The sequence below is a fragment of the Chinchilla lanigera genome, unplaced genomic scaffold, assembly GCF_000276665.1.
Source record: "Chinchilla lanigera isolate Chin_1 unplaced genomic scaffold, ChiLan1.0 scaffold00021, whole genome shotgun sequence".
Lineage (NCBI taxonomy): Eukaryota > Metazoa > Chordata > Mammalia > Rodentia > Chinchillidae > Chinchilla > Chinchilla lanigera.
Window position 1 is genome coordinate 9,843,565 of NW_004955422.1, and position 13,218 is coordinate 9,856,782.

General features: G+C 37.6%; 1 protein-coding gene across 2 annotated transcripts in view; it reads right to left on the reverse strand.

Moving 5' to 3' along the window:
- LOC102003882 (chromosome unknown open reading frame, human C11orf74) overlaps positions 1 to 13,218 on the reverse strand; it is a 63,569-nt gene that overhangs the window by 39,553 nt on the left and 10,798 nt on the right. For both annotated transcript variants that reach the window (XM_005384101.2, XM_005384102.1), the window contains exon 2: positions 7,715 to 7,870. In XM_005384101.2, the coding sequence (XP_005384158.1) occupies positions 7,715 to 7,847 (133 nt within the window). In that variant the 5' untranslated portion in view covers positions 7,848 to 7,870. The remainder of the gene's footprint in view (positions 1 to 7,714; positions 7,871 to 13,218) is intronic.

Below are 13,218 nucleotides of genomic sequence, written 5' to 3' on the forward strand. Positions count from 1 at the left end.
CCCACAGCCAGCACCACGCTGGTTCAGTTCAGCTGGATGTTACAAGTGGACCACCAGTTGTCAATCCACCACAATTTCATTTATTCAACAAACGTTCATTAGCCATCTACTCATTCTACATTATCAGGCATTGCTTTAGGCACTAGAATAATAGCAGTGAACAAAATGTATAAGAAGCTAGCCTCTGTGTAGTTGAAACTCTACAGAGGACAGAATAAAAGTTTGAAGCAGAGTACCCATTCTGATGGCTTATATTATCCACATGTCAGTGTCCTCGCAGTCTTGAGAAAACTGCTCAGTACTGAAAGGAACGTGGAAAACGAGGCAGTTCAGGGTGTAGACTGTGAGCCACACTCACTAAGCCTATAGTCCAGCTCTACCTCAAACTAGTTACACAACCGTGGGCAAGGCTGCCTGGTTTGCCATAATGAAACACCACTGGCTGGATGGTTTAAACAAAAATGCATTTTCTCAAAGTGCCGGAGGCTGAAAGTCTAAGAACAAGGTGTCAGAATGTTTAGTCTCTCCTGTGACCTCCTTTCTTGACTTACAGAAAGCCCCCTTCTCACTATGTCTTCCCATGGCTTTTTTTTTAAATTGGCTTTATCTCTGTTGACTTGGCCTGGCTTGGTGTCTCTCTCTGTCTTCTTATGATGACACCAGTCATACCAGAATGGAGCCCTGGCCTCTGAACTCATTTAACCCTAACTACCTCTTTTAGGGCCCTGTCTCCAAATATTGTCCACACTAGAGCAAGGGCTTTAGCATATGTACGTGAAGGGTACATAGTTCAGGCTGTAACAAGTTCTTGGGGAAAATAAAATAATAAAAAGTAAAATGTAACACACACATACACACCTCCCTAGGCTATCATAAGGATTGAGATGATCCACATGAAGTGCTAAGCATACCCAGTACTTAGTAAATGTTAGCTGCTATCAGTAATATGACTGTTTTTCTCACTATCTCACACTGCCAGATATCTGTAGGAGACACGATGTTACAGATGGTCAGCTGTCTGGTGTTTGGATCCTCCACCTGACACCAGGGAGTTTCTAATACACAATGGCATTCAGTTTGCTGAGCTTTAAAAAGTCATTAGTGGTGGTACACCCTTGTAATCCCAGTACTCTGAGAGGGTAAGGCAGGAGAATCACAAATTTGAGCCCAGCCTGGGCAACCTAGACTCTTAGGAAGACCCTGTCTCAAAATAAAAAACTAAAAAAGAAGGAATTGGGGTTGTAGCTCAGTGTGAAGGCCTGCAATCAATTCCCAGTACAAAAACAAAAAAAAGGCAAGTGAATACTGAACATCCATAAATGATGCACTGGCCTGTCCCACCAACTCTACAATTTAAACAGAAACTAACTTTAATGATTATCTGGTGTCTTAAAGTAGTATTTTGTCCTTGATTTTGAGGGCACTGCATTATAAGAATTTGTAGTCTGAATCTGTGGTTCTCAAACTAGTGGTACATCTGAAACATCCAGAGTCTTATGAATATAAATATACCTAGTTTCTTTACCCTGGAGACTTATCTCCTAAGCTTAAAACAGACCTGAAAGTCTGTGTTTTTACAAAAGCTTACCATTATAAAAGGCTTTCAATAGACAGCCAAGTTTTAAAACTGTCTGTCTATGGCAGAAATGCCCAATAGAAATAATGTAAACAACATGCAGTTTCAAATTTTCAAGTAGCCATATTAAATAAAATTTTTAAAAGAAAAAAAGTGAATTTTAATAACATTTTATTTAAATCAATTTGCCAAAATATTCTTGTTTCAATAGTCAATATAAAAAGGCACTGAGATATTTTACATTCTATTTTACAGAGTCTTCAAAATCCTGTATATATTTTACAATTACAGCATACTGCAATTCAAATGCCAAATTTTCATCAGAAATATTTGACTTAGATTTAGATTTCATAATATTTACACCTAAATTTATATTTACTTATATTTAGATTTCTTAATATTTATACCTAAAAAATTGATTTACAAATGTAAACTGTTCCAAATACCTTTAAAACATTTTATATTTAGATTTAGATTTCATAATATTTACACCTAAACAATTGATTTACAAACCTAAGTTGTCCCAAACACCTTTAAAATTTTTCCAATAAGTGAACTGCATATTATTTATTAACTTTACCTTTAAATTAATTAAAGGTAAATAAAATTTAAAACCCATATTCTGGGTAGCACTAGTGACCTTTCAGTTACTCAGCAGTCACATATGGCCAGCCGCTATTGGACAGAGCACACCTATACAAGCATAAAAGTATGGTAACCATATATTCCTGAAATTTGTAATGGTGGTAGAGCATTAGCACATTTCCTCAGATAATTAAATGCGAATAAAGTAAATATAGATTAAATTTTCTATGACTACATAAGATTATAAAACTATAAGAAAAATCAGAATGTATTTGTTTTGAAAATCTAACATTTTTAACTTATCAGAGGCCAAAATACCAACAATTTATAGAGCCACAAGCGTGGCCATTTGTCCTGAACATTCAGACACAAAATGCTCTACGTGATTGGAAATTTAATTCACATAACAACAAGCATGAAGGGAGAAAAAGAAGTTCAGTTGACAGGATTTTTTTTTTCAAAGTTATGTTAACAGAACAATAAAATGCTAAAAGCAAGTGAAGTATTACAACTGAAATGAGAATAGCAGAAAGAAACTAGAAATGAAATTACACATCAAAATCTGAAACAAAAGGTCTTTGATCGACATGTAATAAAATAGGTTAAAGTAAGTGAACACAACAGTGAACAGAAAGCTGTTGTTATATGCTTAATAAAGAATGCATAGAATCACTTAGGAAACTGAATCCTAGGTATTTTTTAAGAAAGAAATGAGGGAATGAAAAATAAAGATTTATTTAAGAGTTAGTCATAAAATAACAGCAGATTCATTTCAATTTTCAAACTATTTTACCTTAAAGGGTTGGTAAGACAGGCAACTTTCAAAGGAATTAATCATTTAGCCTGAAGTATACAATAAGAAGAATAACGGTGTAGCTATGCACGTGGGTGTGGGTGTGGGTGTGTCGACATGAATGTGGGAGAGAAAGGGACTGAGAGACAGAGAGAGAAAATGAGAAATAGGAATTACTATAACCTTCTGTATTAGTCTGTTTCCTGTTGCCATAACAAAATGCCTGAGTCTAGATACTTTACAAAACGAGGTTTATTGAGCTCATACTTTTGAAAATTCAAGAGCATGGTGCCAATGTCTGCTAAGGGGAATGCTGGTGAACTGGGGAGAGCCTTGTGGCAGACAGTATCACAGTGGTAGCAAGTACAAGGAAAGATCACATTAAAAGACAGAAAGCCAAAGACCAAGGAGGTCCTAATGTTGTCCTTTTTATAACAACTCACATGATTGGAACTAAATCACTCCACAGATGAGCATTAATGCCTTCTGAATGCAGCACTTGCAATGATACAATTGCATCACACTAGACAATTCCACCACCACACTAGGGACCCATCCTTCAGCACACAAACCCTTGGAGAACAAGTCACATTTGACACTCAACACCACAGCACTGCCCCGGTATTGGCATATGTAACAAAATGCAGTAAAAAAGATGCAACGTCAATTTCTATGTCACTGGCTTCTTAGCAGCATAATCTCTGTGTAAGAGCAACATGAGTAGTAGCCATCGCTCTAAAAGGTCAGACCAAATGCTTCTAATATCAGACCGTGTGGGCAGCCTGATGTGGAAGGAAATGAAAAAGAAATTGCCTTTTTCTTCCAGCAGTTCAGAAGTAATTCTCAGTCTTATTGAAGCAAGGCTCTACCTTCATCTGGAAGACTTACTATTTAAAATTCTAACTGTATAAAAGAAAAATATGTACTCAAGCCCATGGACACCAGGACATGGAGGTATTCTGATGTATTGTTCTTCAGCTCTTACTCTTTCAAAACTTTCCAGGCTCTCCTCAGTGTCTTAGGATACAAGGCAAGTTATGCTTCCATGGTTATCCCAGACTCATTGTGAGCCCGTTTCCTGTTGCTGTAATAAAATACCTGAGTCTAAGTACTTTATAAAAATAGGTTTCTTTACCTCATACTTTCGAAAATTCAAGAGCCTGATGCCAGTACAGTATCTGCTGAGGGTGATGCTGGTGATCAGGGGAGGGGCGCCAGCTGATGGGGAACCTTTATCACCTCCCCCAACTACAGAGTGGGGAGTCTCCTATAATCTCTCATAGTACGGGGTCTATCTCCACAGCTGGTACTTATACAGTGGCATGATTCCTCTTTGTTTGTTTAATCTCTCACTGGACTATAAGGACTCAGAATAAAAGCAATATCCAACTTGTTTTTGAATCCTTACCTGCTAAAATCATACCTAGACTATAACAAGATACTTAAAGAACTAATAAAGGAATAAGTAAATGCCTGCATTAACAAAAACAAATATAGTATTCACACCTGTGTTTTTAAAATCTAAGAAAAAGACAGAAATGTGACAGAGAGGACAAAGCCTTTTCCCCTAGATATTTTAGAAAGCTCTACAAAGTACATGTATTCACAAAGAAACTAAGATGATTGAAATCTGGTGCTTATCTTTATCCTCACCATCACCAATATAATAATGTCTTTACCACTAATGAAAAAAAAATCTGCATGCATTTTGATTTTCTAACACATATCTTACAACTCAATTTGTCATCTTCAACTGAAGATACTACTAGGAATTCAATCATAACTGTTTAAAACTAGGAAAGATCAGTCCCTTTAAACACTTTGATAGAACATTGTATTTTTAGCAAATATGTACCATAGTTTAAAAACCTAGATGTTTTTTTAAAAAGAAAAAAACTCCAAAACATGATCACATATATGTACTGTACTGAGGATTATACTGAAATATTAAGTTCCCAACCATTTCCTAAGCATCTGCAGGAACAATGTGAATTTCTATCAATAAGACTGTAATTTAATTTTTCCAGGGAAATATTTTTAATAGGATTACTGATCCTTTTAACACTCTCGAAAACAAAGCGAATCCCATAAGCATCCTGGCATGTAACTATTATAAAAATAAACAGAACAGTCAATCAATAGAAATGGTAATGGTCCTGAGAAAACAAACTTACTAAGGAAACGTATGTAAGTATGCACAGTGATAAACACTTTATCAGAGAAAATCAGGAAAACAACCAAACACAGTGAGACAAATGAAGGGCCTGGAAAACAAGGGGTAGGGGACGTGATGGGAATTTTGAAGGAGGAACCTTAATGTTTTTCTCAAACAGACCTGACTATATTAACTGAGATCAAATCTCTAAGCTATCACTCACTCTTAGTTCTGTCCCTAAGAACTGTTTGGTTTTTCAGATGATACTGAAATGTTTCAGAGGAAAAGAGGACACTCCTGATTTAAGGCATATTTTTGTACTCACAACTCTTTATGCTTTAAGAGGAATTTTTTTCAGGTCATTAGTTTATAATGTGAACTGGCGCCTAGGGACATTTTGAAAGGGAAAAACAATTTGTGTGCTTTTGGAGATACAGTTTATGTGACTCGCGTCATCATTTATTTCAGCTCAGTTTGGGGCCCTAAGCTGAACTCAAAATGAAATCACTACATCTGCAACAGTTTTCACTCTGTATGCAATGATTATACCAGAATCTGAAACCAGACTACCCTCTTTGTCCCCAAAACAAATACAGCAGGACCCCTTAAAATATCAAACTCCCGGCCAAAAGTTTTTATTATTCCAGGGTACAAAAATAAAATCAGCCATACACGTAATTTCCAAAGTAATTTGGATTTTCAGAATGATGCTCACACACCAAAATTCATTATTTCTGACAGCTTTATCTTCGTTTGGGTCCAGAAAACAGGAACTTGATCATTACATTCAGAAAAAGCAAGCATCTTCCATAAACTAAAAGATGATTTTTGTACGCTCAATTAATTTGACCTACCTATCATATCAAAGCAGATCATTCATGGACAGTTTCAAAGTTAGTCTGATAATCCTAAATTCTCCATTTCCGATAAGTGTAATTAAAACTTACAGTCCACATTTTTTGTTTAAGTGCAAACAAAATAGATACCAATGTTACTTTGCAGGCTGAGTATCCTTATTAAAGTGCTTGCAACCAGAAGTGTTTTGAATTTCAGATTTTTTCATATTTTGGAATACTTGCATATACATAATGAGATATCTTGCGGATGGGTCCCAAATCTAAACATTTATAAAATCCATCTGTGTTTCATATATACCTTAGCCAGAAGGTAATTTTATACAATACATGTTTTAGTGCACCAGGTTTTTGACTATGACTTGTCATAAGAGGTTAAGTGTGGAATTTTCTACCCGCAGCATCAAAAAGTTTCCATTTTTAAAGCATTTCAGATTTTCAGATTACAGATACTCAACCTGTACTATGCATGTTCATTAAAACTACTTTTCTTTTATATTTGTTTAGAATATATGAATCACCACTTACAAGCATGACACCAGGATTTCTAAGAGAGTCATGACCTTGGAGATTACAAACCTCCCTTCCTCACCCTTGGGTACACATTGGAATTGCCAGAAGAGCCTTCAAAAACACCAATTCCTTAGCCCTAGAAGAGCTTCACAGTGGGCTGTGGTATCACTACAATCCAAAAGCTCTCCAGGTGTGTCTAATGCACAGCCGCAGAACCAATGACTTCAAGGAAATTCTCGACTGGATCAATGGCCAAGAAAGGACCCTGGCTGACAGCAAGGCAATCACAATCTGAGGCAAAACCGAGGACAAAGATTACAACTCTAGTGCCCCGGAGAGCAAATGCATACACTGAGAGCCATGTGCATACACTGTGTAAACAAAGCACACAATGTATGCACCTTATTTTCAGACTGAGTGTGACAGCAGGACAAGCTAGGAAGCCCCAGCTGACGTTGCCAGGAGGGGAATCATAAGTAACAGACCTCACTTCATCTGATTAAATGACACAAATCAAGACTTCTATGTAAAATTATCCAATTTTTAAGTGCTGACTTAATTAAAAGTACAACATAATACAGGGCAAGTAAAACACATAAAGACAACATGGGTTCGGCCTTTAGGCTTCAGGTTATCACCACAGGTCTAAAGTGTTATTTCCTATCTACAAAAACCACATCACCATCGTTTCATTACCATCATCATCATCATAACCTTCACAACAACACTTTGAGCTCCTCCACGCTTGGTACGTGTTAATCACTAAGCTGAATTTTACAAGGATTCCCTCAACAAGCCTTTATCAACATTGGGGGGCAGTATCATTATTTTCCCCCTTAAACAACACCCATGCATGCCCAGATCACGTAGCCAATAAGTGGCGATGCCAGGATCCAAATGTTCTCAGGGTTTACACTTTAAATATTCTTTTAACAGCTAGGATTCCTTTCAATTGCATTTCCTAAGAAATAAAATGAAGTGATTATATTGAATAATGTCTCAGGACATTTTTAGTTCACAAGTTCAATGGCCCTAACCCCATAACATAGTTCTTAGATGTGTAAAGACATTGGTATTTACACACATCAGTCACGACTGCCCTAATAAGAATTACCTGATCAAAGAATTGCGTGAATGTTAATGAAATAATCTTTCTTAAAAGGTAGCACTGATATAAATGAATGTTTAATGTAATTTTTTATCTCCACTGTTGTAGCAAGTTTCCTTCTCCATCTTACCTTTTGAAAGATGAGTGAAAGTACTCAAAAATTCTTCATATGTTTGCTCATGAGAATTAACAAACTTATCCAAGACTTCTTCCATTAGTCGATCTTCATCCATTATCTCCAATCCCAGTACTTGGGCAGGCATTTCTATTCATGGGGCCACTTTATCTACAAGATAAAGAAAAACACGAGCTAGAGAGAATCATGCAGCATGAGACCCCCAGAAAAATATTTTGGGTGGGCAGTGGACAACTCAGAAGACCCAGAAAGGACAGGGCAAGACAGTTACTAAAGCAATGTACTCTTGTTCAACTACAGACAGAGTTTTACTCAAATCTCTGCTGCTGAATTGACAGTACCAGTTTTGGTTTTTGCTTTTGTTTCCTCATTACTACTTTCTTAATTCACAAGAATACTGTCACACAGGCTGGGGATTTAGCTCAGCGGCAAAAGCGCCTGCCTGGCAAGCGCAAGGTCGTGAGTTCGGTTCCCGGTACCAGAGAAAAACCAAAAAAAAAAAAAAAAAAAAGAATACTGTCACACAATTACACAATTAGAACTTCAACATCCAGGTAAGAGGAATTTTAAAGAGCACATCAACCAACCACTAGTGACAATAATAATATCCAGTGTTCATTAGTGACTTACTTAGCACTCATACCAGCTGCTGTTCCCAGCACATTAATGTTAATTATCAATGTTAATTATTATAACCCTCATTAACACAGAGCCAGTGGGTAGAAAAGTCAGTTCTAGGAGTCTGACTCCAGAACTCATGCCCCTAAACCATTCATTATGCTTCATTCTGTCCTGTGTGACCCACTCTCTTGCACTATGACTGACAAAAAGATGATTTGCCTGTGTTTTAACACATCTGGGACTGGAAACTCTGGACAGCCTTTACACAGCTCTACTAAAAACTTCTAAAACTGAGGCCAAATCTGTCTCCCTGTACCCTACTCCAACTGATCCTGAACCTGTGAGATTGCACTGAACAATTTCAATTCTTCTTATACCTGATATTCTTTCAACTAGTAGAGCCAAAAAATATGGTGAATGTTACTCTAAACGTGTACAATATTTTAAATTATTACAGTGAAAGACATTAGTCTCCCTCAAAATACTTCCCCTAACTTCAAGCACACTTATCCTATCATTTTTGCTGCTTTCTGAAGCAATTCTGGAAGTCTTCTTTTGTGAGTGTCTTTTCTTGCGCTACCCTGTCTGTCTGGATGTCCTGAACTGACTCAAAATGTTTACCTTGCATGGTCATTTTGACTTTGGAGAAGAGCCCCCATGGTGTCAGATCCGGTGAATGAGGTGGATGACAGCATCACATAATGTTTTCTGAACCTTCCTTTCTGCAGGACGATACTCAGCAGCAGCATTCACTATGTTTTTCATCACACTTCATAAAGACACTCACTGAAACACATTTCGTTTTTCAAAACCCAGCTTGGAGTTCAGGTTCCCTCTGAAGGCCTTACCCACCACCCCATCTCCCACCACTATAGGAAGAGTTGGCTGTGATTTCTCTGTGCTGCCTCTGGATTAAATGCGTACTACTACCCTTCAGGCTATTTGCAGAGTTGTGCACAAGGCTTTGTCCTTTACGCACTCAAAGCTTAGGAAGAGCAAGGTCCACATCTTTTCATCTCTGTACCCTAAACACTCGCCACTCAGGATGCAGCGGAGAGTGGTAGTCTATCAGCACTGGGCTAAAATTACTCATTTGAGAAGGTAAGAGAGTCAAATATTGCTAGAAGCTGACATATCACCTAGCTAAGCTTGGTGCTGACTTCACACGTGTCACTGTGTCTTGGTTACTTTTCTCGTTGCTGAGATAAAATACCCAACACCCAAAGCTAAAGGAAGAAAGATTTATTTAGCTCACAGTTTGTAAAGGTTTCAGTCCTTTGGCTGGCTCCAAGGCCAGTGCATGGCAGACAGACACCCCAATGGAGAAACAGCACATGGCAGACAGAAGGTAACAAAGCAATAAGGCACAATCACAGCTCTTTCTATCCCTTATATTTTACCCAGGGTGATATATTACCACCCTTAATCCAAGTGCCCTTGATCCTAGCATTATACCATGAATCAATTCCAGCATCACACTCTAGATCCAGCCACCTCTGAAAGTGTCCCACCTATGACCATAGGAGGCTTTGGAAGGACATCCAAACACAAGCCATAGCACACTATCGCATGATTTCAAATCCCTCAACCTCCCAGCCAGTCTACCTAGAAAAGATTTCACATTGCTTGCATCCCTTTAAAATATGGCATCCAAAATTGGAGACATGATTCCAGCCATGGTCTGGATACAGTGAGATTTGACTGCCTGACACCTTCTAAATACCATACTTGTGGGATAGAGCTGAAGACCACATTCATATTGCTGGTGGCCCTTTCACACTGTCAGTTTGCTCGGCACGCTGCTAACTAACCGCTTGTCAGCCGAGACATGACTCCTCAACCCTTGCACAGCTTGAACTTTATATTGCACGGGTGGTATTTCATCTTGCTAAGCTCCACTCATTCAGTATGAAATGCTATTCTTATGCACCTTTGAGAAAATTGGCTATCTACAGAGAACAGAAGAATAATTACACTGCCCAAGTAGCCAGTGTAATACACGAATGACAATGTAAAGAAGGGCTTCCATGTACTGGATGGCAGCAACAGAGGGCACCACGCTTTTTAATTTTCTGAAGCAACATTAAAAATTTATACCTGTTATTATCTTTTTCCTCCCACTTCTCCTTTACACATATATTCACCATTTTAAAATACCAATAACACAGATGTGTATATGGTAAAGACATTCTTAATTATCACGATCCTACGTATCCTACCCATCAGACTTACATTCTGCCAGAATCTCATGAATATATTTCTAAATCATTCTCTAGAATGTTTATATACAGTGATAGAAGATTTTCCCAAAAATGATACAATATTATATGTGTTACTTTTTACAAATGAATTCTTCTGGTGCTAGAGCCTGAGTCGCTTTTTCATTTAATGAGCTCTCATAAAAATATCACCACTTCAGCATGCATAGATCTAACTATTCTTTCAAACGTCTGTATGGTCACAGCCCCTGCACTGACTCTTACTGCATAGCAAGGGACAAGTTTCTTGACTTCTCTGGACCTCAGTTGCCTCACCTCTATAAAAAAGGATCATAATAGCACAGTTTTCTATCTCCTTAACCTCAATTTCAAAAGACCAAAAAGCTGAGAAAAGAAAAAAAAAAGTGTTTTCTTAAGAGGAAGCTCAAACTCACTTGGTGGCCAGCCCTGATCTGAATTAACTTAAGAGTATTTATGGTATGTATTTATTCAGTGTAACTATTCACATCTCCCCGCAGGAATATTAATGGCCTTGCAGATGAGGTGCTTCCCAGCACCCCACTGGAGAGCAGTACATCACATGGCATATGCACTAATTACCTTGCTAGACTTCAAAAACATTGTGGATTCTGGAACACAGCTGAACCCAGGGATTTTAAGTAAGTAACTGTGAAACTACATGCACCTCGCAAAAACGTTATAAGGATTAGGCAAGTATGTGCTTTAAGAAATGTTAGCAATGGTGATGATGATGCTGAATCATTCTTAGTATTCCGTCCTTTGTCTGCCCAAAGATTTCTTATGATTACAACCATTCTCACTTTGAATGCATACAGACCCAAGATAAATCAATGCAAGATAAAACATGGGTGTCATAATAGATTGAGTGAAAATGAAAAGTCTATCTAGTACTATCTTCAAGAGAAAGAAACTGTTTCAAGCTATTTATACCTGAAAAATTAGATATACGAAAAACCCATCAGTTACAGTTTATGCAAATTTATCTGTAACAATGGCAGGCTTCAGAAATGCAAAGCTTACTAAGTTATGCTTGCAGATAAATATCAATAAATCACCTCAAAGGTGGCAATTATTTTACTATCAGTAAGACATGTAATTACTTATAAAAATTTCAACATCAATCTACTTTTCCAGCATCAGAGCCTAGCAAAATTCCAACAGTGCATAATATCATTCTTTTCTTCAAACCATCTCTAGCATCTACTTCAGGGAATAAATACCAAACAGAAGCAGTCAGGCTATGCTGTGTATTGCTGTAAATGTCTTCTCAGCATGTTAAGAGTGATAATAGGAATTCCTTTAAATTTTCTTCTCCATCCTCAAATTGGCATATTTTGAATATTTACTCCCAACATATCTCAGTAATACCAAGGGCAAATAATTAACAGGCTGTTTGCTATTAAACTTAAAGGTTTTTAATTTGATGTGTAGGGTAAGTACACAGTTTTATTATTTTAAAGATTTTTAGGATACCTATCTTCACACCTCTTATTAAACAGATTAACAAATACCAATCTCCAAATTTAGAACTTTCTTTATCTATAATAACATAAATAACTTAATGCTAAAGGTCTCCCGGGACTGACAAAGCAGAAAATCTCTTACCAGACAGGCCAGTGGTTTATGCAAATCCTAGTGGTTTTCTAGAAGGAAGCAATGCTTTTTCAGTTACCATTCACATACTTTTGTGTTTTCATCGTGAAATAGTTTTCTAAGAGGAAAGCGAGAGAGAGACATTTGCCTAGATAACAAGACACATTATCTAGGTTTGGTTTTCATGTCTTAAGGCTTTGAGCCCCACATGAAAGACTCAGAGCGTACTGTGATAACAGGTAAGTGTATATAAATATCTACCAGGACATCACAAGCAACACTTTGAGTCACAGCCCCCCAGAAGGAAACGTGGGGAGTATGCAGGCATGTGTGTGGATGACTGAACTCCACCCGGAGACCAGCAGCCTGGTCAGTAACCTGTTTCTCTTAAAAAGTCACTGAGAGATGAGAAGAAAAGTCACATAACCTCCCAGAAATCCTGTTTTCCATAATGAAAGAATGAAAACAATAACAATCTAAGCTAATTAATGTTGTATATTCTCTGAACATAACACCATTCTGAAATAGGGTATGTAACATTCTCGCAACTGCCTTAGCACATCTTTGATGTTGATCTTCAAGACCAGGCTTCATCAAGTTATGCAAGCAAAATACAACTTTCAGAGACAACCATGGCAAGCTTTAGAGAAGTCAGTCATTAAATGAGTCTTCTCAACTAGGTCTAGAGGTCCCATTCAAACCAGCTATTCCCCTGCTGAGTATTTTCCCGCAAGATCTCAAAACATCATATCACAGCGATATATGTGCTCCTATGTTCATAGCAACACAATTTGTAATTGCTAAATTGTGGAAGCAACCCAAATGTCCATCCACCAAGAATTGGATAAGAAAATTGTGGTACTCTCTTCCTGTAAGCGGCCTGAAGTGACCTGCAAAAATGGTTCGCTACTCTCTCGACCCAGAAAACCCCACAAAATCATTCAAATCCAGGGGCTCAAATCTTCGTGTTCACTTTAAGAATACTCGTGAAACTGCCCAGGCCATCAAGGGTATGCATATCAGAAAGGCCACCAAGTATCTAAA